We start from the raw sequence: 23370 nt of genomic DNA, 5'->3' as shown, positions 1-23370 counted from the left end.
GATTAGGACTTGAGGTAGTATTGTGTTTCATTTAGTCATATAAACTATACTAATTCAATTGGATATTAGGACCCACATAGCTTGAAGGCACACGTAGGGGTGTTCACGGGACGGGACGGGACCGGGACAGGCCCGTCCCGGTCCCGTCCCGGTGAACAGGGACGGGACGGGGTTTTAGTCCCGTGTCCCGTTCCCCTCCCCTTTTTTTTTAAAAAAAATATTATAATTTTTTATATGAAATTTTTTTATGTTATAATGCTTATTTTTTGTTAGGCTTTTAAAGATAAAAACATTATAAAAAATATTATGTAGAAAACTCAATTATATAGTATAAAAAAGGTGTAAAAACAATACTGTAAAAAAAAAATACGATAAAAGAAACACTATATAATGGCTTTATGAATTATTTTATTGAGGAAAGAGATATTGTTCAGATAATATTACAACTTAAGAGTTAAAAATCACTATAAAAATAATTATTATTATTAATAAGTAAATTGAATAATCTAATAATAATTATTAATAAATAAATTAAAAAAAAAAATATCCCGGGACGGGACGGGACGGGACAACCCCGTCCCGCGTCCCGTCCCGTCCCGGTCCCTGTCCCGTCCCGGTCCCTGTCCCGTCCCGTACTTGTCTCGTCCCGAAATTTTTTTTGTCCTGTCCCGTCCCGTCCCGAACTCACCGGAACCGGGACGGGACGACCGGAACGGGACAAATTGAACACCCCTAGGCACACGCGTCATAACCTTTTTTTTTTCGCCCGGTCAAAACACGCCTCATAACTTAGGGTAACTCATGGTGATTTTCCAAACCCCTCCAGAAAAAATATTGCTCATACACTTGGCCAACATGGTTTTTCACTTTTGTTACAAGTTAGACGTGGATCATAGGGAATAACAAATGGAGAGGTCAACCTACAAGAAATAATAATCCGACAAATTACCAAAAAGATAAAAAAAAATACTACTTTCTCTTTAATATAAATTAATATAAAAATTAGTTGACTAATTTCAGTAGATTAAAGAAACTATTTAAATTAATTATTCGCAATAAATAGATGTTTTTTTCTACAAATATTTTTGCTAATCAAATATATTATTAAAACTATCATTATTATAAAGATTATCTTAAAAAAATAAATAAATATAAAATACAAAATAGATTGAGATTTTATACTTAAGATCAAAATAAAAATAAAAGTTCTTATATTAAGAATATAATGTTATAATCTACATAATGCATAAGCCACAACAACTTCTAGAGCTTCGGCTTTTAGGGAGGAAAAAAAGTGCAAAAGTCAAAGAAAAGATGAGGATGGTATAACCTGATTGAATAAAAAACTTACACAAAATAGTAAAAACGGCAAGAAAATGAATGAATCCAAATATAACAGTCGTTCACAATGTTCACTCTCTAAAAATAATATAGCAAGAATAGCCCAAGTATAAGGATCACTTCGAGTTCTCTATTTTCTCGCAGAGAGTAAATTTTCTCTTCTTTTTCTCGCACTAGTCTTTTCTCCTTCAGAACCTTGCAAGAACCTTATAACAAAAAGAACTCCAAAAGATCCAGACTCGTAGCCCAAAGGGCCAAAATATCAACAATGATGTAATGAATGAGCCCTGAATATATCTCTGTACAACATAAACTCAATCTGACTCTGATCTTCCCTGTGGGTTTTGGTGTCTCATATTACCTGATGAATAAATAATCCTTAATTACCCAAAAATCAAATGGGGCTGCTTCTGATCTGATTCTTCTCAGATTCAGATACTTCACTTCTCAAAAAAGACAAACTTGGATGTGTATGGAATCGATGCAAAGACAATTGCATGCCTAGGCCAAGTCATTGTCGATCATACTCTCTGAGTTGCCTCTGGCTTATGGCTTTCAGAATCCCCAGATTTCTCAGCATTGCGTCCACCAGCAAGATCCTTTGTGGTTTCAATTTCCATGCTGGCAGTGTGGCCCTTTCGGTTCCTTCGATCCTGTAAGCGATTATATCAGACAGTTAGTTAGCTAAATCAGTTCAGTATTATGCATCATAAAGCTTTGTAAATATGCAGATACAGAATCATAACACAAGCGTAAGTTTATCCTTCCTCTGCATATCTAAATGTTAACAAGTGTGAGTGGACTAGGTAAGAATATACTGGAAGAAGATCAAAGAGAAAAAAATTTTTCATCAAGTTAACACCCAATATCTCAATTTTTTTTTTTAAAAAGAAAATTATATCGGGAGGGTTTGAATCTTTGATCACTATCCTCATCATACCTCATCTTGGTCAGCCCAGGTGGCTAACATTTTATTCATTCTGGTTGATGGTAAGTCAGCAAAACTTCGCAGGAAAGTAAAGAGAATATACATTGCATCCAAAAGTTCCAAAAATGTGGAAAACAAACAGAGAGTACTCAGGGAGACAATGGAATATATATAAGGAGGGTTAAGTTATGTAGATGTATACCTCTCGGAATGGATTTTCATCAGCTTCAAGCATCCTCACAACCTGACTCATTTTGGGCCTCTTTTCTGCAGCAGGATCAAGACACCTAAGTGCAACCAGAAGGGCACGTTTTAATTCCCGTGTTGATGGTTTGACTTCGAGGCATGGGTCTATGACTTCCTCGGCTCTCCTGGCACCGACCATAAGCTTGAGCCATTCAACAAGATTAACCTGCCAAAAGAATAAAGCATTCAATGTTATTTTCACTCAAAAGAAAAAAAAAAAATAATAAAGCACTCAAAGCAACGATGATATCATGGAAGACACAGTAAGAACTAACAGCCTAGCAGACTAGCTCATTAGAGTTTGTTACCTCATTAGCAGGACGGGCATAGTCTACAGGGTCCCTTCCAGTAACCGCTTCGAGAAGTAAAACACCGAAGCTGTAAACATCGCTCTTCTCATTTAACAAACCAGTATTAGCATACTCTGGTGCCACATAACTGGAATTCAGAACAGGAGTAAGTTTCAAAGTATGTGAATCATTTAATTATATGTAAGGAAAGAAGAAATGAAATATTCAGTGTACCCAAATGTTCCCATGACTCTAGTTGTGATGTGACTTTCTCCTGAATCCAAAAGTTTGGCCAAACCGAAGTCAGAAACCTTTGCATTGAACTCATCATCAATTAATATGTTGCTAGACTTTATGTCACGATGAACAACTTTCGGTTCTATTGCTTCATGTAAGTATGAAAGCCTGCCAACAGTCACAATAAGAAGTGTTTTCAGAGTCAAAGACTGGGGTTTATTACAAACTTAAATTCTGTGAGAAGCTCATAAAAACATGAAACTCCATAATGATAAAATCTGAAACTGCTAAGTACACTTGGCAACAATGTCAGCAACTATACAGCAAATCTGCAGAGTAGATCCTATGGTTACTAGGACTTGAGAATTCAATCCGTATTCCAATGAAAGAAAAGGCTCCAGTCTTGTGTTGTCTGGAAACTTAATGGGTTCTAAAAAATTAAGCAGATACACAAATTAACTGTCTATAACATATCTGATAGGTTTTTACACAAATAAAATGGTAGTAGTAATAATGAAAATGAAAAGCAACACAAATTACGCTTTGGCTAAAAGTTGAATGTTGAACTTACGCTTTGGCTGTGCCAGTTATAACTTTCATGCGGGCATCCCAGGTAAATGTCCCATGTTGGCGCATGGCCCCATGTAACCATTGCTCTAAGTTACCGTTATTCACATACTCATACACAAGCATCCTGCATATTTATTTGAAAGTAAATTGTCTATAAGAGAAAAAGAAACATATAACAGAAGATTCATCTTTCTTCTGTTTGGACCCCAAAAAAAGAAAACACTTTGATACACTCAAACATTCAGCTATTAATGAGTTTTGAAAGAGATCATACGCACTTGCCACGGGATGATTACAAATTTTACCTGTGAACTCCTTCAATGCAATATCCAAGCAGGCGTACAAGATTCTTATGTCGAACATGGCCTATAGCCTCCACTTCAACCCTAAACTCTTTCTCTGCTTGTCCCCTATTAAACAATACAATCACAGAGAGCAAGAATCAATAACGTCATTGTTTAAGACAACGCCAATGAGCACAACAGGAAGAAACAACTTACAAGTTATTAAGAATTTTCTTCACTGCCACCTCGGTTCCATTGATCAACATTCCCCTGTAAACAACCCCATATCCACCCTCACCAATCACATTCTCTGCTGAGAATCGATTTGTTGCAAGTTCAAGATCCCTAAGCGTAAACCAGTGGCCCCACCCAAGATGAGAGAATTCTGGCAAACCAATTAAAGGAGAGGCAGGCACCATTCCACCATATGATAATGCAGATTGCTTCTTGAATGTCCCAGAGCTCCCATCCTCACCTGACATCGAACTACCTCTTCTCTCGTGATGATACATTGAACTGCACTGACTCACATTGTCCGGATCACTGGATTTGCTCATGCCTGACCGTACTAAAGCCTTATCTGGATTCTTATCACTAGCCTTCTCATGAAAGGGAACATATACACTTTCTGGGTGGCTATAAGAACTCTGCACTCCAACCTTATCGACCTTGATCTCTTTCGACACATTTGGTATTTGTGATGCAGTGTATTTGTTCAGCGGTCTCTTTGACTTTCTCCAAAACATCGCCCATACAGATAACATACAAAGAATCAGGACTATAAATGCACACACAACAATCCCAATTAAGACCCATAGTTTCAAACCCAAAAATGTCGTCTTCTTAGACAGCTGCACATTCAAAGAACTATTGGTCGACATAATTAAATGCTATCTGGTCAACTAATTTCGCCCACAAAATACTTCCACTGGCAGAATTAATGCATTCCCACCTGAGGACAAGAATAAGGTTAAGTATATCTTTCACACAGCTAGGCAACTCACATTTAAACATTCCAATTTTACAGCCAACGTTTCAGTTGTTGCTATGAATCGCCATAAGCAAAAACTAAAAACAGAAAGTTAGCTGATCACCAGTTTCAGCTTTATCATGATTTTTTAGGCCCCTGTGCTTTATCAAGATTTGGAATAGGAAAATTTCAATCAATTCAATTTGAAGGTATGGGTTTTCAGGTAAAATGGCAAAAAGCAGCGCCATCCTCAAACATTGAACAAATCAGAAATCCATTCGCGTGTCTGTGACCCTTATCAGAAAAAGACAAATTAAACTCGAAATCCCTTGGGAAAGTAAAGGCCTATCCAATATCCCACCGTTTGTAAATTGTAATCACAAGCAGTAGATATCAATAAGAACCAAAAAAAAGAAGGGAAAAAAAACCCAAAACTTGCGAAAGCATCACTTATCATCCAAGCAAACGAAAAAGATAAAGCAAAATGAGACTGAGAGTTGCACAAAAAAAGTGATTCAGAAAGACAGAGAATCCATTTACCTTCTGTAGTATCTAAACTCGCCTCCCTGATCTTCTTCTACCACCAGCAACCGAGGAAGCGAGAGCTGGCCTTCTCTTTCAACCAATAGAAACTCAATGAGCATAGATAGATTCCGTTGTAAGCACAATATAAAACTCAGATACTACAAGCGGGACTATGGACTCAAGTGGGATATTAAAATAACGGAGAGTAATGAGAGCCAGACAAAACTCTTATTTCCATCGAAAACTTCAGAGGGACTAAAAATCGCTAGATTTCACAGGATAGAAAAGAGAAAAAGACGGGTGAAATGGTTGGTGGGTGCTGTGCTTGAGGAAGAAAAGATCGGGACCAGAGCAAGCTGGAAAGGAAGCTTGGTTTGCAATGGAGGAAACCGAGAGAGAGAAAGAAACAGTAAAGGGAAAGCAAGGGGAAAAAATGTATTGAATAAGCAGCAATTAAAGATTAAAAGTAAAGCAGAGAGAGAGAAAGGAGAAGAAGACGAAGGAGAAGAGGGCTTAAAAATCCAGGCTTGGTGAATATTGTATTATTCTCTCTTACCAAAACTGCGGCTAATTTGCTGAAAGGAAAAATCTAATGAAAGATCTGAAAAGATAGCATTATTCTCTGTCACCCCCACAAGCCACAGCATCATATTTTTCCAACTGACAGCCAAATTTGGGTTTGTGGTCATCCATTACCACCAAGGGCTGCACTTACACAAGAATTTGACATTTTCCTTTTCTTCTAGCTGGCATGCACATTTATTGAGTGCTGTGCCCAAAAAAATGGTGGGAAAATTCAGTGTCAGCCCAAAATGGTCAAAGATTATTGCATTATCAGACTTTTAATTCATTTGCATATTGGGAAAAGAATTTAAAGCAGTGTTTATAATTAATCAATATGCAATTATTCTTAAATTTATTGTCATATAAAGGATACTCCAAATCCAATTTTATTCTGTAAAAAAAAAAAGGCCTTTCTCCATATCATAAATGAAAAATACTCCTAATTGTCTCTACTTATGTACTAATGTGTAAAATTATTGAAAAATCTCACAAATGCGAAATATTTAAAATTTCGTTAAATACTCCTGTGCAACCTTTTTTTTTTTTTGCGCGTTTAAGTTTTTTTAATTATGCTTTAGTTATATAAAGGGAAAAGCTGCTCCGGTTAAGGATCTATGATACTAGGTATTTTAGATAAATAAATTTTGCAATAAAAATTTTCAGCAATTTTCGAATAATACAAATGCTTTTAAAATTTAGTGTTGCGTGTAAAAGCAATTAAAATAGAGCTTACCCTCAATTTTTTTTAAGTAAATGATGGATGACAAGTCAGAATGTTTGACTGTGCGGTCTGCAGCAGCAGAATTGAAAATTTCGATGGATCTAGGAAAGGGTATTTTTGTCATGGAATTTGACCAAGCCTAATCTCTAGAACTTTGTAAAGAGAAGACTCTACAGATCAATTTAATTAATTATTTTGGAGGGAGCAACGGTGGCCTTTTGTGATTATCATGATGGCTTTCACAAAAAAAGCCGATGCCTGCCAATATCTGAAACTTTGATGGGCAGCACCACTTTTAATTGATTGCTGGCCCAGGCCAAGGCCAATCCCTTGCACCTTCTTTTCTTTTCTTTTTTCCTCCTAATATTTTTTAATTATTGATCATTAAAAACAAGAATTTGACTTTACCCTTTTTAACTATATATAGGCTTGAGCTAATCTAAAATTCCATGCATGTCCAATATTTGCAATAAAAATTTAAAAAAATGATGGAAGACAAATTTTTGATTAAGTAGTTAAGGGGAAAACGTAAAGGATTAAAAATATAAATATGGAATTGAATTTGAAAAAAAAAACTAATAAAAGGGAGCAAGACTCTATTACTTTCACAAAATAAATTTTTGACAATTTAATACTTCCTCCTATGATTAATATAAGAGTTGGATAAGTAAGCGGAAGTTAGTTATAAATAACAAATGGATGTTGTTTCTTTCAAAACACTTTTATTAATTGTATACATTAAAACTATCACTTGATGAAAGTTTCTTGGGATACGCAACCATCATAGGGTTTAGATGGGACAAAATGAACAAATATTCGGGGCAAAGTAAAGTAAGGATCTTATATTTAGATCAGGTTAAATCCCCAACTAGTTGTTGTATTAAGAATTAATCGTAATAATAAGTTTTTTATTTTAAGAGAGATGGACCCGAGATATATGGACTCAAAATATTCCGCCCAAGCCCAAAAACAGGAGGGGAGGGGGACTAAGAAAACAGAAAGGGGAAAAGAGAAACAATTTCGTAAGAGTCAAATATTGCGCATGTCCGGGCAATTTAAACACTGATTCACAATTTCATCATACCACCAGTTCCTAACACAATAATTTAGGGCCCTCACGAGTGCAAGATTTCATCATACCAAAATACACAGAGCGGAAGGGCGCTCTTGTGTCATTCACCATGACGAACAGTGCCCACCATAACATGAGAGCTCATGTCTTAAGCTACCGACCTTTGATTTGGGTAATTCAAGTGTTTACTTGGGACTTGGAACGAGATTTTTTAAACACACACGTAATTTGCAATCATCTTGCCAAAAATGGAGAATTTGAAATGCAAAAATCTAAATAGAATTAGTTAGACACTTTATAAGTTTTGAATCACCTGAGTGACCCCTAACTTGATCTTTTTGGCCAAAATTTCTAACCACACACCTAATAATTCTACATTACTATAATAGAATATTTAACTGGAGGTAACTAAACATATAACCAGTCATTCAAGAGACAAGGAAATGAGCATCTTAATCTTCCAACCTTATTCCCACAATGACTAAACATTTGGGTTGAAAAGGTGAATCTTGAATTAGTAAGAAGTTATGTATTACATTTTACTAATTAAAAATAAAACCACAGCAACAAAATTGAATAATAAATACCTTAGACTTGGCCCTTGTGTATCAATAATGCACGCTGCAAATTCAAATATTCATCTCCAAGTAATACCATCTTAATATCAGTTGCCTTTCTTTCTACACCTCAACTCTATCAATAACTATATGATTTAAAACAAGAAGAGAGAATGAGGAAGAGAAGAGATCTAAGGAAGAATAGAAGAGACAGAAGAAGAAAATAGAATAAGGAAAAGGACAGTCAGGAGAGGAAGAGAGAAAGAATGATAACTGTCAATCTAATCCCATGATTCAAGTCTGTAGTCTAATGAAAAACCTAAAGTTACTTATACTAAAATAATAATAAAACTAAAAATCTAAATAAATCTTAAAAATCTAAATAATATAAATATCCTAGATAATTCAAATATTCTAGAAAATCTAAATAAATCATAAAAATCTAACTATCCTAGATAATTCAAATATTCTAGAAATATAATAAAATCATAATTATATCTTTTCATATCCCATCATTTCTCCCCCTCTTGAAGAACTCCACTCTGGACGAGTTAAAAGTGATGTGCAATGCTAGGGAGGAAAGGGCAGGATAAGACTTCGACATGATGCTTTAATATGGAAATCCCTCCAACAGGTGAGGTACCAAAAAAGAAAATCTTGACAGGAATGAGTAGCTAGATCTTGGAAACTATCTAGGAAACCTTTCCAATTGACAAGATATTGTTGGAAAAATTCGTTCAGCAACAGGACAACCTTGGGATATGCAACTTTCAGATGAGGTGGTATTGTAGAATGATGAGATTCATTCTTGCTGGCCATAATCTAAGAAGAAACCACTTTATTTGCCCGTTGGACAACTGGATCATCCCTCACAAAATTATTGTCACTAATAATAATTTGTTTAGAGACCTCACTTACTTCAGTCACCAGCAAGTCCCATAATGCAAGTCGAGTAATAGACTCTATATGAGTTGGAGGTGCCATTTCAACTAGATTGACAATATCTTCTTCCGTGTCTAGTGAAGGAGCTTTGAACTTTATTGGGAGGTGTAGGTGTAATAGGGCAACCTTGGGAGGTGCAACTTTTAGATAAGGTGGCTTTGTAGAATGATGAGATTGATTCTTGCTGGCCACAATCTGAGAAGAAACTACTTTATTTGCCAGTTGGACAGTTGGATCATCCCTCGCAGAATTATTGTCACTAATAATAACATGGTTAGAGACCTCACTTACTTCAATTACAAACAGGTCCAACGGTGCATATTGAGTAATTGACTCCAGATGAGTTGGAGGTGCCACTTCAACTAGATTGACAATATCTTCTTCCGTGTCTAGTGAAGGTCCTTTGACCTTTATTGGCTTGGTTGTTTGGAGAGCCTCTTCTGTTTGATTCTTTGAGTTATTGAAGAAGTTTACAAGCCCATCAATTTCCTCATCAACTCTCTTTTCCAACTTATCAAATACATAGTCATATGCTTGCTTGCAGTATCAAGTTTTACTTTAAATTGTTCTATTCGCACCTTGAAATCAAGTTGTCATTGCACGACATGCTCATAACTCTCATAAGCATAATTAGTATACTTGTATTTTTTATGACTCGATATTCATCATAATCTTATTGACGCTGGAATAGAGTGTCATACTCATACCAGCTCTCCATATACATGCTGAAGGTCCACAATTGGAGAGGCAGCCAAAAAATGGGTCATAAGTGCAAATTTTGCCAAAATGGGTTCAAGGTGAAATTTTCTCAAACAAAGATAGAGTCCAAAGTGTAATTTTTTCCAAAAGTTTGAGTTTGAAAAGTGTTCTTGTTGCAAAAATCTAATTCTAGACATTGCAGCTTCGGCATGCCAGAATTCACTTGCAGAAGAATGGAGTAATACGTGACAGCTTCTTTCACTATGAAAATTTTTGATCTGGTTGAGTTTCTCAAGCCACTTTCAATGGAAGCGGTTTGTTGATGATTAGATTACAGGAAGGTAGTGAACGACAACAGAAAAGCAGCAACAGATATGGAGGAGTTTGAAGGGAGGATGTGTTTAGTGGTTTAGGAAAAGAATTTAGGCACAGGAAAGGAAATTACAACCTAGCTCTATGCCAAAATTGATGCAAAATAAGAAGAGAAAATGAGAAAGAGAAGAGATTTTAGGAAGAAAAGAAGAGGCAGAAGAAGAAAATAAAATAAGGAAAGGAAAAGTCAGGAGAGTAAGTGAGAAAGAACGATAATTGTTAATCTAATTTATTGATTCAAGTTTGCCGTCTAATAAGAAACTTAAAGTTACTTATACTAAAATAATAATAAAACTGAAAATCTAAATAATCTAAATATCCTAAATAATTCAAATATTTTGGAAATATAATTAAATCATAATTATATCTTTTCATATTCCGTCACTATCTCATTAGATTTGACAACTTCATTGCCACAAATTTACAACTACAATATAAATTGAGAATGCTGTTCACAATTATTCTTTTGAAGCGAAACCTCCATTATAGGAATCTTGCAAATATCCTTATGATGTTTTAAACTTTCTTGGATGGTTTGTAGATTAAGTTTATCATTATGTATATAACATACATTATGTTATTAAAAGGTACCAACGACCTAATGATTATAAAATATTTAAGTAAACCATACGATGATGAATTCAAATCTTGTTTTAGGAACATCTCACGATGGCCATTACTTGGCATTGGTAAATCTATACAATTGAGCTTTCTTTTGGCCATAGCAGATAATAGAGCTTAACGGTGACTCGAACAACCATGACGAAAGGATGAACCGCCTTTTTTTTTTTTTAAGTGAAAGATATTTTAATAATTCATTTATAAAACTTAATTTTAATTTTTTTAGTCATATAGTTTATTTTTAAAGTCTTATGGCAAAAGGTTTTTTAAGTCTTCTAATCTTAAAATGTATTCCTTCGGTCCTATTTATAATTTTCAATTTTGGAGGGAGTGTGGTCCATTTAATAAGCTTGAATTTGGAGTTTGTTTAAAAATTTAATGTATTTTTTTAGTTTTGTCTTTAACTATTGGAAAATGATATAAAAAGAAGTTGCAAATTGCAATATTCCAATTCAGACATTTAAGAGGTCAAAATCCTAAAAAAGGAAGTAATGCCTGATTTGGTATTTTGCAGCTATAGTTAAATGATAAAAATGCTCTTTTATTAAAAAGTTTATTAGCAAGTTGTAAATTGGCAATGACTACTAGTATTGAACAGCAATGACAAGAAATGTATTGGTAATGACAAGTTATTTATTAATAAGTGTGAATTGATAATAATAAGTGTTAAACAAGTAATGACAAGAAATATACTGACAATGAGAAGTTTGATATCTTTTTTTTTTTTATAGAAAATTTGATACAACAGCATTTTAGTTATTTAACTATATTTGCAAAATACCAAATCAGGTACTATTTTCTTTTTTGAGATTTTGATATCTTATGTACCTGAATTGAAATATTGTAATTTTCAACTTTTTTATGTCATTTTTCTTTAATTATTTATCCTCTTTTGTTTGTCATACTCTCTTATTACATTTTCTAATATATTCTCTTTCATTTTTTTAAATTTATTACAAAGTCATATTTAAAAGGGAAAATCCCTTAAAAAGACACTTTAATAACTCAAATTCTTATTTGAGTCGTTAAATTTTTCAAATTCCTAACCAGTCACATAACCTTAAAAGGGATTTTAAAATTTTATGAAATGACTTTAATACTCCTTTTATTAGAAATCTAGAGAGATGAGAATTTGTATCATTCTCGTGTTGCCTAAGAATTTTAAATGAGAGAAACTTGGCATATACCATTGCAAATCGAAAAATTGATCAAGTAAGTAGTGGTGAATTAGTTTTTATATTAAATTTTCCTCCCTTATTGCAAGTGTGTTATAAAGATAAAATATTGTTAATTTAGAATAGAAATGTACTAACTGTGAAATAGAACGTGTTAATTTTCAGGGTTGTATTGTAACCAAGTTTTATTCAAAGACTCATTACAAGCGTGTTATACAGATATAAAGCTGTTAATTTAGAACTAAAACTTGTTAACTACGTAATTGAACGTGTTGATTTTCAAGGTTGTATAGTGATCAAGTTTTACTGCAAGTGTGTTATGGGGATAAAAAGTTGTTAATTTAGAATCGAAACAAGTTAATTGTAAATTATAACATGTTAACTTTTAAAGTTATATTATGATCAAGTTTTTTCCAAAAACTTATTGCAAGTGTTTTATGCAGATAAAAAGTTGTTAATTTAGAATCGAAAAGTATCAACAGTGAAATATAACATGTTAATTTTGAAGATTATATTGTGATCAAGTTTTATTCAAATATTTATTGTTAGTATATTATGAAGATATAAATTTTTTAATTATTTAGAACTGAAATTTGTTAACTGCATAATTGAACTTCTTAATTTTTCAAGCTGTATTGCAATAAATAAAATTTTATTAAAGACTTCATGTAAATGTATTATAAAGATAGAAAGTTGTTAGTTTAGAATTAAAATATGTTAATTGTAAAATGAAATATGTTAATTTAGAATTTTTTTTAGTTTCTAATGAAAGGGGCATTAAAGTTATTTCATAAAGTTTTAAAATCCCTCTCTAGGTCATATGACCCGATTAGAGATTTGACAAATTTAATGACCCAAATAAGAATTTAGGTTATTTAGTTGTCTTTTTAAGGGATTTTCCCTATTTAAAAATAAAACTATATTTTTAACTTATTTATTATTTTTAACTAATTATTTATTATCTATAAATTAGTTATTTGAAATTTATAATAAAAAATAGAATAATGAGTAACTAATTGGCACTATTGGTGAGCCATAGATAAAATTCTCCTTATACTTTATACTAATTTAGCCCCTTATTTTCGTCAATTTGAAGTTTTAGCCCCCTTTTTGTCATTATACATCCTGTCAACTCCGGGCATACTTCCTAGGGTTTTTGCGGGGTTTGATCATACTCACGATGAGCCTGGTCGCTGGGTCATACGAGAGATTCATATGGGGCTTCAAGCTCAAGCCTTTGGTTCATCGTTCAGATGAAACCCTATCACTGTCGCCCCTATTCTCGTATCCTTCTCATCTCTCTCAGATCAAAGCCGTCGCAATCTCCGGCCCCGTTGTTGCCTCCGGCGGCACCGACGACACCATCCATATATACGATCTCAATGCCTCCTCCTCCCTCGGTTCTCTTCATGACCACACTGCCACCATCACCTCCCTTTCATTTTATACTCCTCCCCACCTCAACTTCCCTCGCAATCTCATCTCAGCCGCCGCCGACGGAGCCGTTTGCATCTATGATGCTGATTCTTTCGTTCACCTAAAGACCGTCTCTGCTCACAAGAAAGATGTTAACGATCTCGCCCTGCATCCCTCGGGGAAGTTAGCATTGACTGTGGGTCGGGATGGGTGCTTAGCTATGCTGAATTTGGTGAGGGGCAGAAGGAGCTTTTACTGTAGGTTGGGAAGAGAAGCCAGCTTGGTGAAGTTTGATTCGACTGGCGATAGTTCATTATGGCCATGGAAGAGAAGGCTTCGGTGCACGAGGCTGAGGATGCTCGGCTGTTGTTGGAATTCCAGAACCAGAAGCGGATTCTCTCTGTCGAGCCTGGCGAGGTTAGTTTCCACATTCTTCTTGTTACATCCTTTTTGGTGGTGAACTGGAATAGTTTGCATCTCTTTTTTTAATGCTTTTCCCTGTACTTCTGATTCGATACGTGTTGCTGTATTAGTCGGATGATCGAGTTAATTGTTAGGATGAGGAAAGAAACGTACCTTCAGTTTGAGAACGATCCAAAACATTGTGTCAACCGGATGCATAAATGCTTTCTGGTGCAGAAATTTTAAATTCAATTGATGTGGACTGACCTTTGGCTCTTTTTAGTACTTGCTAAGCTTTTGGTAGCCCTGCGTGCTCCGTAGTATCAAAATCTCACAAGTTTCGGATTTGATACACTTCTGAGGAATATTAGAGGTGGTTAACATAGTTGGACTGCAGGATGGGAAGAAGCACTCGTTTTAATTTTCAAATTATTTTTTGACAAGGGCATATCCCGTTTATGTTGCAAGTTAAGCAATGGAAATTGGAACTAGGACACGCTATTCTGTCCTGTCTATATGATGTGCGTACAGTTGGACGCCTTTTATTATATGCTAAGACTTTTGCACACAGCTGTGTTCTACAATGATCCTCCTGGTTGAACTATGGTTGGAGGGTGTTGATGAAAATGGCTGAAAACTCAGAAAATAAGAGTATCAGAGGCCGCCAACAAAATTTTTTGATTTTCATGGGACAAAAACCATTTGATGGTGTCTCAGCATTGGATGAGTGAACCAACTCTCATATGGTCTTGTCACTTTTTTAGTTATTTTGAAAAATATTGGTAGTTTGGCTTGAGACAGTATGTACAAGCTAGACCCTACGGGAAGAAAGTTCTTTTCTACACTTCAAAACGGGATTAAATAACTTGTAAGTAAGAAGTAGAGTGGAAATCAGGCATTTAAAAGGTTTCAAACCTGTTTCATGCCTAGAATGACAAAATTATCAGTGTGAATATACTGCAAAGGCATAAAGAGGTATATTTGAAAACTTGCTTGTTAGAATAGGCATGTCTTGTTGAACTTGAATGCCAAAAGTGACCTTGACAGAAATATTCCCCCCCCCCCCTTATATGATGTTTGTGACAGAAGTTAAAAATTTGAACCCTAGATAAAAAATGAAAATGTAATTTTTTCTTAAACAGCTTCACTAAAGTTGCTTTTTCTTCAAGATATGGGTCTTATTGACAGATGATGAGCTTATGATGTGTTTGGAGGTGTTTTCTATCAGGAGAAACTGCTATGTTATCTTACGTTTTATCATTAAAAAATTCCTGAGATTTATGTGGGGTTTATGGAAATCTACTTGGTGCTTGCAAATTATCCTGTAAAGCAGCATACGACTACCCCCCCCCCCCCCCAAAAAAAAAAACGAAGGGAGGCTACTGCCCACCGAGCAAGTTTTGCCTAAATAATACAACCACCAATAACTGAAGTCAGCTAATTGTTTGATAGCATAGGAGGCAAAGTTTACTTCATTACGTGCAATGCTGTATCTGGAATAACCCAAATATAGCATTCTTGTTATAAACCTTGAATTTTATTTCATTGCTCAGTTCCTCAGAGCATCTAATGTTCAGATGTGATTCTATATTTAACAGAATGGTCTTTTATACACTGGTGGTGAAGACCGCAATATCACAGCATGGGATACAAACAGTGGGAAGGTTGCATATAGTATTGAAGATGCTCATAAAACTCGTGTAAAGGGAATTGTTGTGCTCACTAAGCACTGCGGTGCAGGCGAAGGCGATGACCCTCACCTAGTGGCAACTGCTTCATCCGATGGAGTCATACGAGTCTGGGATGATCGCATGGCTACTAGAGGGAAGCCAAATCCATTGGCCGAGGCTAATACGAAATCACGGTTGACTTGTCTTGCCGGAACATCTATAAAACGTGTTAAATGATGAGTCCTTTGATGTTCTGCTTGCTTATAGATTGCGGAACTGTTATTGTCATTGATTAGCTGGGGCTGACTAAGTATCCTGGCAAAGTGCCGCCATCCAGTTTTGTTGTATATTTCATTTTAACAATTATTCTTCAAGGAGATAATGTGAAAGGTAAGATCAGGTAGGATGATGCTGTGTTCCTTATAGGTGCTGCATTTTCAGTTTTTTGTTTCTGGTCCTTAATATAAGATCTCGTTTAATTTTTTATTTTGGTTCTAAATGTAAGATTTTAATTTATTTATCTTTTATATGTATGTTTTTAAAGTAATCCTTATAGTAATAGTAATTATAGTTAATATATTTGATTAGTAGGGATATTTTAGGAAAGATAATATCTGTTTATTACAACTAACTAATTTAATTTATTTTTTTTAATTTATTCAAATTAGTTAATTAGTTTTTATATCTACGATCGGAGGTGGTAGATAATGAAAAAATGATATAACATAGAAGATTGATTTAGAAAGGGGTTCTGAAGATGCTATAATTGGATCCAGTGTGTAGGATCACTGAGCACAATTGTTTTTGGTTTCGTAATATTTTATTTTTCTTGGGTAGGTTCATAATATTAATTTTTATACATAAGCAAAATAAAATAAAAAATGAATTGTGACAATGTGGCATCACTATTGTTAATGAAAGCGTTTTTACATTTTTCAAAATAAATGCATAAATGATATAGTGACAACCCGATAAGGTTGGTTAAACACTTCGAAGTAGAATTATTATTATTTATATATATTTAATATCTTAAAGTATTTGGTGATGTAATTTTGTAATGGTAAATGTAAGAGACAAAATAAATTATGATCATATATTTAAGACTAAAACTCTTTAACTAGCTATATAGTCTTAATTGAAAATAGAATAGTTAATACTCCTTTGGTCTTTAATATAAGACTTATTTAACTAATTTGATTAGATTAAGAAAGTTATGTAAGTTAGTTAATTATAAGAAATATGATATGTTTTTTTTTAAACACCATAATCATCTTTCTTAATATCCTTCCTCTTTTTTTTTTTTTAACTTGATTATGGTTGAGGGAGTATCCATAGGGTTAATTTAGGAAAAAATGATAAATACAAGAAATAAGTCTTATATTTAAGACTAAAATCAACTTAATAATTAGATTCTATATTAAGGATCAGAGAAGTATTTTCTTTAGTCTCCGAAGTCTTACTTCATTTTATTTATTTTGTTTTTGGTACAAGAGAGAGCTATCTCCATTTTAATTTTGATATCCGAAATTAGGGAGTAGTGTTTGGTCTATAAAATTTGACTTCCTCTTGGTTCCTGAAACCAAAATAATGGTTTTCAAATACAGAACTGAAAATAGTATTAATCCAAAATAAGAATATTGGCCTCAGGCCCAAAACAGAAGTCTGGGCTTAATTTTGAAGTAAGTTGGGCCACATCGGTCCTTGTATTTGGAAACCTTTCTCGGGGTAAAAAAAAAAAAAAATCCTAGTGGAATGCTGTCAATGGTGGAAGAAGACGGGAAGGAGGAGGATTTCGCATTAGCAGCTGTAGGTACTCTCTTTCATTCATCGTTGCGTGTTTGAGAGAAAGAGATGATAACGAATTCTGGTGGAGCCATTGCAATGGCGATTCCCCGTAGGCCTCTGTGCAGGCCTATTTGCTGCGCTTCAAGCATCATCAACACGGAACACCTTCGTTCTCAGCTCGATCAGCTTCACGCAGAGGCCGAAACCACCAGAGCCAAGGGCACGAATCTTTCGCTCTCACTTCTTTCTCCTCTTTCTTTTCCCATTTGGTTGCTTTGTTGTCGGAATCGTTTCAATTCAGAAATGGTCCCAATAAAATCTTTTTCTTGCTGGAAGTGGATGACCAGTCTGATATATTGGTTAATCCAATGAATCGTATGACGCAGAATGCGAAGAATTGGATTCTGTACTCTTTTCGGTACTTTTGTTGCCAAAAAACTGAACTTTTGTCTAAAATAGTGCTTGTAGATTTGCTTTTAATCGCTAGTAGAAAGATCTAGTTGTAATCATTGACTTAATACTTGAACTTACCTATGGACATTGGTGGTTGGAGCAGCAAATAATGCTAGACTGAGGCTTTTGCGATTGTCAGAGGCAGCAGAGAAGCTTCAAAAGCAGGCAGCTGTAAGTGTTCAAAAGGGGAAGGAAAATGATGCGAGAGAAATACTTTTTCAAAGGAAGAAGGTCTTGCAAGCTTTGGAGAAGTCTAAAACCCGCATTGAATTGCTTGATGAACTTTTTACAAAGCTTTGTGAGGTAATATGAATTGATTACTAATGTCATACACATACAATGGTTGACCCATGAAAAAATTCTTGAGGGAGAGACTAATATCATCTACATGTATACTGTTTTGACTTGTTTTCAAGGTAATAACACCTACAGATGCATAAATATATAGCTAGAAGTTTCAAGGCTAAGGTTGTCAGATAAAATTATAAATGTAGATGACAAGTTCATATCTGGAATACATTGATTGGGAGAATCTAAATAGCAAATGAAAATATCGTTGGGCAAATTTTAAAGTTGTAGACAAGAAAATAACTTAATTAACTCTTAAATCACTCTCTCAGCAAACCCATACATACCGTTATTTGTAAGTGGTCAAAGGAAAAAAATCTTGACCTTTGGAGTTTTTATCGACCTGGCATATGTTGGCTGATATAAAATTATGGAAGAGTAAAGAACTGACAGCTTTTCTTTTCCATTTTTTTTGGGGGTGGTTGTATTTTATGATTGCAAATCCTATGAAACATTTATCATCTCTAAAATTTATTGAGTAAATATATTTCCATTTGAGGTCAAAGAATCCCCTCTGTTTTGGAATTTCACATTATTGAAATCAAAAGATGCGTATGTTGTTTCAGGCAATATCTTTGAAAGAAAGTCAACTAATTGGGCATGTTTCATTGAATATTGAAGGCAAAACAGAAGACTCTTCAAGTCCAGTTCGAATCATTAGTCCAAAGGAAGAATGTGGCAAGGATATTACTGACAATGACTTGGATTTTAATGTGATGAAATCTGTTGATATTCAAGACGTGCAGATTTCTGCGGAAAGTCAAGGGGATTCATTGAGTGACAAGGAGACTGGGGATCTTCAACAATCCATAAACAGTGCTTGTTTAGACGAGGATAAAAAAGCTAGCGTCTTGACAGAAATTGCTTCTTATGAGGCATTAATGGGGCACATAGATCAAAAGCTCAGTGAAATTGAAGTCGAACTTATCACCACTCTGAAAGCCTCAAACTTGCTGTTGGATGGTGATGAGAAGCCAAAGAATTCAAGGTGGCAACAAATGGTGGAACTTCTTGAGAGCATCCATGGGATCAGACAGAGGTACACATCTTTATCTGCCAAAGCATCAAACTCATTGCTCTGTTGAAGAATTGGATACTGCTACCACTGTTGCTTGGGGAGCTTTTGGTTGTATTATTATTTTTTTAGCATGTTCTGTAATATAGTGAAAAAAAATTAGTAACGTAATGCTTTTCTCATATTTTTTAACCCTCAGAATCAGAAGCATTGGGAGTCAAAGTTAAGGATCTGATCACATTTTCTGTTTTGTTCAATTCATCTTCTGCTTCCAGGTGAGGGCTAACTTTATTCTTTGAGGAAACTCTTGTGCATTTTTGCTTGTAGCACTAAATTACTTCATGTTGGAAATGGATAAAAAACATTTACGATGCTTACTATCTATGTGTAAAGAGATGATAATGTATTGATTTATTATTGGTCATTCCAGCCATCATCATCTGCTTAATCAATTACTGGAGCATTTACCTTTGACAAATTTCCTGCTGTACTGAAGGAGAGTTAAGTGAAGTTGCAAGGCCCATGCCTGTGACTTACGCTGCAAAATTTTCACATTATTATCCCTTTCATGAAGGTTCTTGTGAAATACTATTCAAGAGTGACTTTCAGCATAAGAAAGAAAGAGGATTGTTTGAAAATGTAAGTCCAATTAGTGAATCTCAACTGTATTTGGGTCATATTTTACAATTTTATACTCAATTATATGTCTACTTTTATTCTTGCAGGCTAAATGTTCTGGCTCTTGGAGTTCATAACCTTGGCTTCTGAGATCATCAAATTTTACCTACTCGTAAGCCGCAATGTATCTTGTCCTGGCTAACTTTTGAGAGACACAATATGCATATGTTCATTTCATTTTTTTTTTTTTCGGTGACATATGTTCATTTCATTTGCGGATGAGGTTCTTTATACTTATTATCATGGGAGATTCTGTAAATATATTTAGAAATGTATCATTTCTTTTTTATTTTTGGTGCACAAAAAATGTACCATTTCTTGTAAACGGTATTGATTCTAGCGGTACATGTTCACGAGTACAGATAACAAATACCATGTTTCTTAACCATCCTGTGGTAAAACAATAATGTGCCACTTCGGGTGGTATTGTAATTCCCTGGCTGAATATCTAATTCCACTGTAGTGGTAATGTGTGCTGAACACCTAGACTTATGAATAAAACGCTCAAATTATTACTAAAAGTGGATTTTCCACTAAAATTTTTCCAAACTAACTGTTCTAGGCTTGTTCCTAAATGTGATAGAATCAATCACGTCCCGTATTTCCTTTACACCTTACTATCTGAAATGTCCGATGGAACCTGCAACCGGGATGGACTATGCATCTTTTTCATGGTAGTTAGTTTCGACCGCTGCAAGTCCTTTGGTTGATCAAGTTTTGGGCAATAAATTGTTGGCTGTGCTGGACCATCTTATCTGAAAAGATAAAGACCAAAGCAAGCAGCCGTTGCCCAGGCAAGTAAGACTGGGAAAACATCTCTCTTATAGAATTGACTTCTGTATTAGGCAGTTTCCATTAGGTCAGCAAGAGTAATCTTGCCACATTGGCTACTGTCCAATGTGTCAAATTGTTTGGTTATTTGTAGAATGTCATTCTCAGCTATCTTCCCCATCTCCTTAAGCTTGTATATGACAAACTCAGACTTGCTGCAAGCATAAAAGGAAAAGATTACACAGAAACATAAAGCATGTATGTGCTACAAAATGAACACCTAGCAAATGCTACTATATCAGCTGCACTTGGTATATTATGGCAATCTCTGTGAAGTCTTGCATGCTATACCTCAAGAATTTTTGAAAGCATGCTAATGACCTAAGGATATGTGCTAAATTGCGTTTGGGTCTCCTATACGAGGGCCTATAAGCTACAGCGGGAATGAGGCATGCAGCTCAGAATCTCCATCTTATTGCAATTCTGTCCTTTAGTTGTGGACAATGGTTTTTTTTTTTTTGGGTCAAAGTTGTGGACAATGGTTTGGTGGCTGAAGACTGTTAAGTGTTAAATCGGGTAGACCCTCTACCTCTGTTCATCAGTTTTTGCATGTTGGTGTTTTCTTTTTGCTCTGTAAACATAATAACTCTGAGGTTCCCCTGTCTGATACTTCACCAGACCAACTTATTCTTAAAATGTATTTTTGAAGTGACTAAATCAGTCAATAATTTGTCCAATCCTTGCTTATAATCCATCCTTGGCTCCTAATAACAACATTCCAATGGAAAATAAGAGTAAATCTAATTTGACCGAAAAAAGAGGAGCAGCTTGCGAATGCAGATAACTTAAGTTAAATATGAATCCACACGCAAATAGCTTAGGTACATTTTCCCCCATTCAAACATAGTTACACTTTTTTAGTGAAGATTTCTTTTGATCAAGCTTATATGCTTATTATTGATTGACATTTTAGGTGACCAACAAGTCAACAACAATGCAAAATTCGACTGTAAGCTCATATGCTTAGATACTTCTTCATAGACTCTATGTAAGAAAATATTTAGCATACCTGATTGATCCATCATTGTCAAGGTCAGCGGCCACTAAATCCGACAAGGTAATCTTCTTGTGAAGAATCCATTTTGCAATAGTCCGATTTCTCTTGTCAATACTGTATTCAGTTAGGTACAGAAAGGCCCTGCCGACTGCCAATGTGCTCACCAAGAGCCATAATGATGCAAAACACCTTCCACCCTCAGTACTAAAAGCAAAATCCCCATAACCTACTGTTGTAACAGAAGTAACACACAGATAAAAACTGTCCAGCCAATCCAACTTCTCAAGGTAGCGAGCACTAATTGTCCCTACAGCAATGCAACAAACAACCACAGCCAAAGCTAGACCCACTTTGGTTCTTATCCTCATTCTTCCTTTTTCTTTATCTATCATATATGATCTAACTAGTGTATTGAATCGATTCTCATCCATGGCACTCAGTAACATTTCCTCTTGTCTATCACAAATGTAGGTGACTAAGCCATTTAGCAGAATGCCGATGAATCCAAAACCCACCAGAATGAACCCACAGGTAAAGATTTTGGTGAATGCTGTATCTGGGACAATATCACCATATCCTATTGTGCAGAGAGTCACCACTGTGAAGTACACAGCATCCACAGGCTTGTACGTGGATTTGCCCTTGAAACTCCCACTTATCAAGTAAACTAAAACCCCAGTTGCCACATACAAGATGACGCCAACAAAGGACAGACTTACTATTGTCGATGATGTCTTTTGTGAAATTCCGAGGTCAAAGGGATCGTGACCGTCTCCTCTGGCATAAGTGAAAACCGAGGGAGCAGAGTGTGAGCGATGGACGATCTTCTTTCTTCTGTTCAAGTTGGCTAAGAAGTTCAAATAAGAAGGGCTAGTCTTTGGTGTGGTAATGATCTGAATGACTTCTTCATTAGTGATAAGATCAATATAAGATGAGTTGCGTTCTCTTAGGGATGATGATGGCCTGCTTGAGGATTCTGCGAGCGCTCCTCGTATTTTGGGGAGAAGGGGTTCATCCATGGTATATCTGCATTTTCGGTTCAGAAGCTGGGTATGTATCTGAAAGTTTCAAATTTTTTTTTTGGGTTGAATCATTAAGTGTTGATATGACGTTGACAACTAAAAGTCAATCCAGAGAAAAGAGAAGAATGGTGGGTTGAGGGTTTTGATTTTTTGAGCTGAGAGTCAAGAGTTATGGCGTTGTGGAGTTTCACGTGGTGGGAGAGAGCTACACATAACCGTTTGAAAGTGGAAACTTACCCTTCGTGGCTTTACTGGGCTTTATGTGGCAGCGTTTTCAGCCCCATGAAAGGGTTAAACTTAACCCCCTGGTCTTAAATCATCATGCCAATTATCTGGGTCTGGGGATGAAAAAATAATTTTAATACTATCTGTTAGACCGGATACTTTTAATTACCGACTTAGGCATTAAATTAAATATTTCCTTAAATATTGATTTACATAATAAGGAAAACTTAATGCATGTTAATAATTCATTTGTCTCTATATATATTACAAACTGCTCTAGGATTCTCGAGTTATTATATTCTTGCTGTCGCGGAATTAAGTTATAAATAAAAAGATAAAAACGCGGTGTGTTGTCTTTGTCCCAGCATGCTATATCCAATTATAATTATGCATGCAAAGCAACATTTCTTTCAA

At 35.1% G+C, this 23370-nt stretch overlaps 4 protein-coding genes across 7 annotated transcripts; 2 read left to right on the top strand and 2 right to left on the bottom strand.

The window, feature by feature from the left end:
• Positions 1–1309: 1309 nt before the first annotated feature.
• LOC114711728 (probable receptor-like protein kinase At2g42960) lies at positions 1310–5883 on the bottom strand. The gene is made up of 8 exons (XM_028896160.1): positions 5407–5883; positions 4113–4848; positions 3918–4022; positions 3614–3736; positions 3040–3210; positions 2824–2953; positions 2472–2681; positions 1310–1994 (listed from the first exon to the last, which is right to left on the bottom strand). Exons 2-8 carry the CDS (start codon positions 4775–4777, stop codon positions 1863–1865), a joined length of 1536 nt encoding a protein of 511 aa, XP_028751993.1. The 5' UTR covers positions 4778–4848; positions 5407–5883; the 3' UTR covers positions 1310–1862.
• Positions 5884–13253: 7370 nt separating this feature from the next.
• LOC114711622 (p21-activated protein kinase-interacting protein 1-like) lies at positions 13254–16023 on the top strand. The gene is given in 3 exon segments (XM_028896044.1): positions 13254–13835; positions 13838–13947; positions 15531–16023. Coding segments are annotated over 3 exon segments (960 nt in total). The 5' UTR covers positions 13254–13294; the 3' UTR covers positions 15840–16023.
• A 1327-nt stretch (positions 16024–17350) lies between these two features.
• Positions 17351–20048, top strand: LOC114711616 (uncharacterized). Of its 2 annotated transcripts, XR_003737152.1 has the most exons (6): positions 17351–17607; positions 17944–18143; positions 18755–19227; positions 19403–19478; positions 19634–19842; positions 19929–20048. XR_003737152.1 is itself a non-coding variant. In XM_028896039.1 (5 exons), the coding sequence occupies exons 1-4, from the start codon at positions 17454–17456 to the stop codon at positions 19428–19430; spliced, it is 855 nt and encodes a 284-aa protein (XP_028751872.1). In that variant the 5' UTR covers positions 17351–17453; the 3' UTR covers positions 19431–19478; positions 19929–20048. The 2 variants fall into 2 exon arrangements, 1 of the variants encoding a protein (XP_028751872.1); XM_028896039.1 differs by lacking the exon at positions 19634–19842.
• On the bottom strand, positions 19248–22862 carry LOC114711615 (two-pore potassium channel 3-like). 3 transcript variants are annotated; one of them, XM_028896038.1, is made up of 2 exons: positions 21722–22862; positions 19248–19341 (listed from the first exon to the last, which is right to left on the bottom strand). In XM_028896038.1, exons 1-2 carry the CDS (start codon positions 22726–22728, stop codon positions 19332–19334), a joined length of 1017 nt encoding a protein of 338 aa, XP_028751871.1. In that variant the 5' UTR covers positions 22729–22862; the 3' UTR covers positions 19248–19331. The 3 variants fall into 3 exon arrangements, with proteins under 3 accessions (XP_028751871.1, XP_028751868.1, XP_028751870.1); XM_028896035.1 differs by lacking the exon at positions 19248–19341 and adding an exon at positions 20203–20867; XM_028896037.1 differs by lacking the exon at positions 19248–19341 and adding an exon at positions 21358–21416.
• Between the last annotated feature and the right edge of the window lie 508 nt (positions 22863–23370).

The sequence above is a fragment of the Neltuma alba genome, unplaced genomic scaffold (assembly GCF_004799145.2).
Source record: "Neltuma alba isolate B1F8T4 unplaced genomic scaffold, ASM479914v2 tig00011304_pilon, whole genome shotgun sequence".
Lineage (NCBI taxonomy): Eukaryota > Viridiplantae > Streptophyta > Magnoliopsida > Fabales > Fabaceae > Neltuma > Neltuma alba.
The sequence above is the reverse complement of the archived record's forward strand: the minus strand, read 5'-3'. Positions and strand labels throughout refer to the sequence as shown.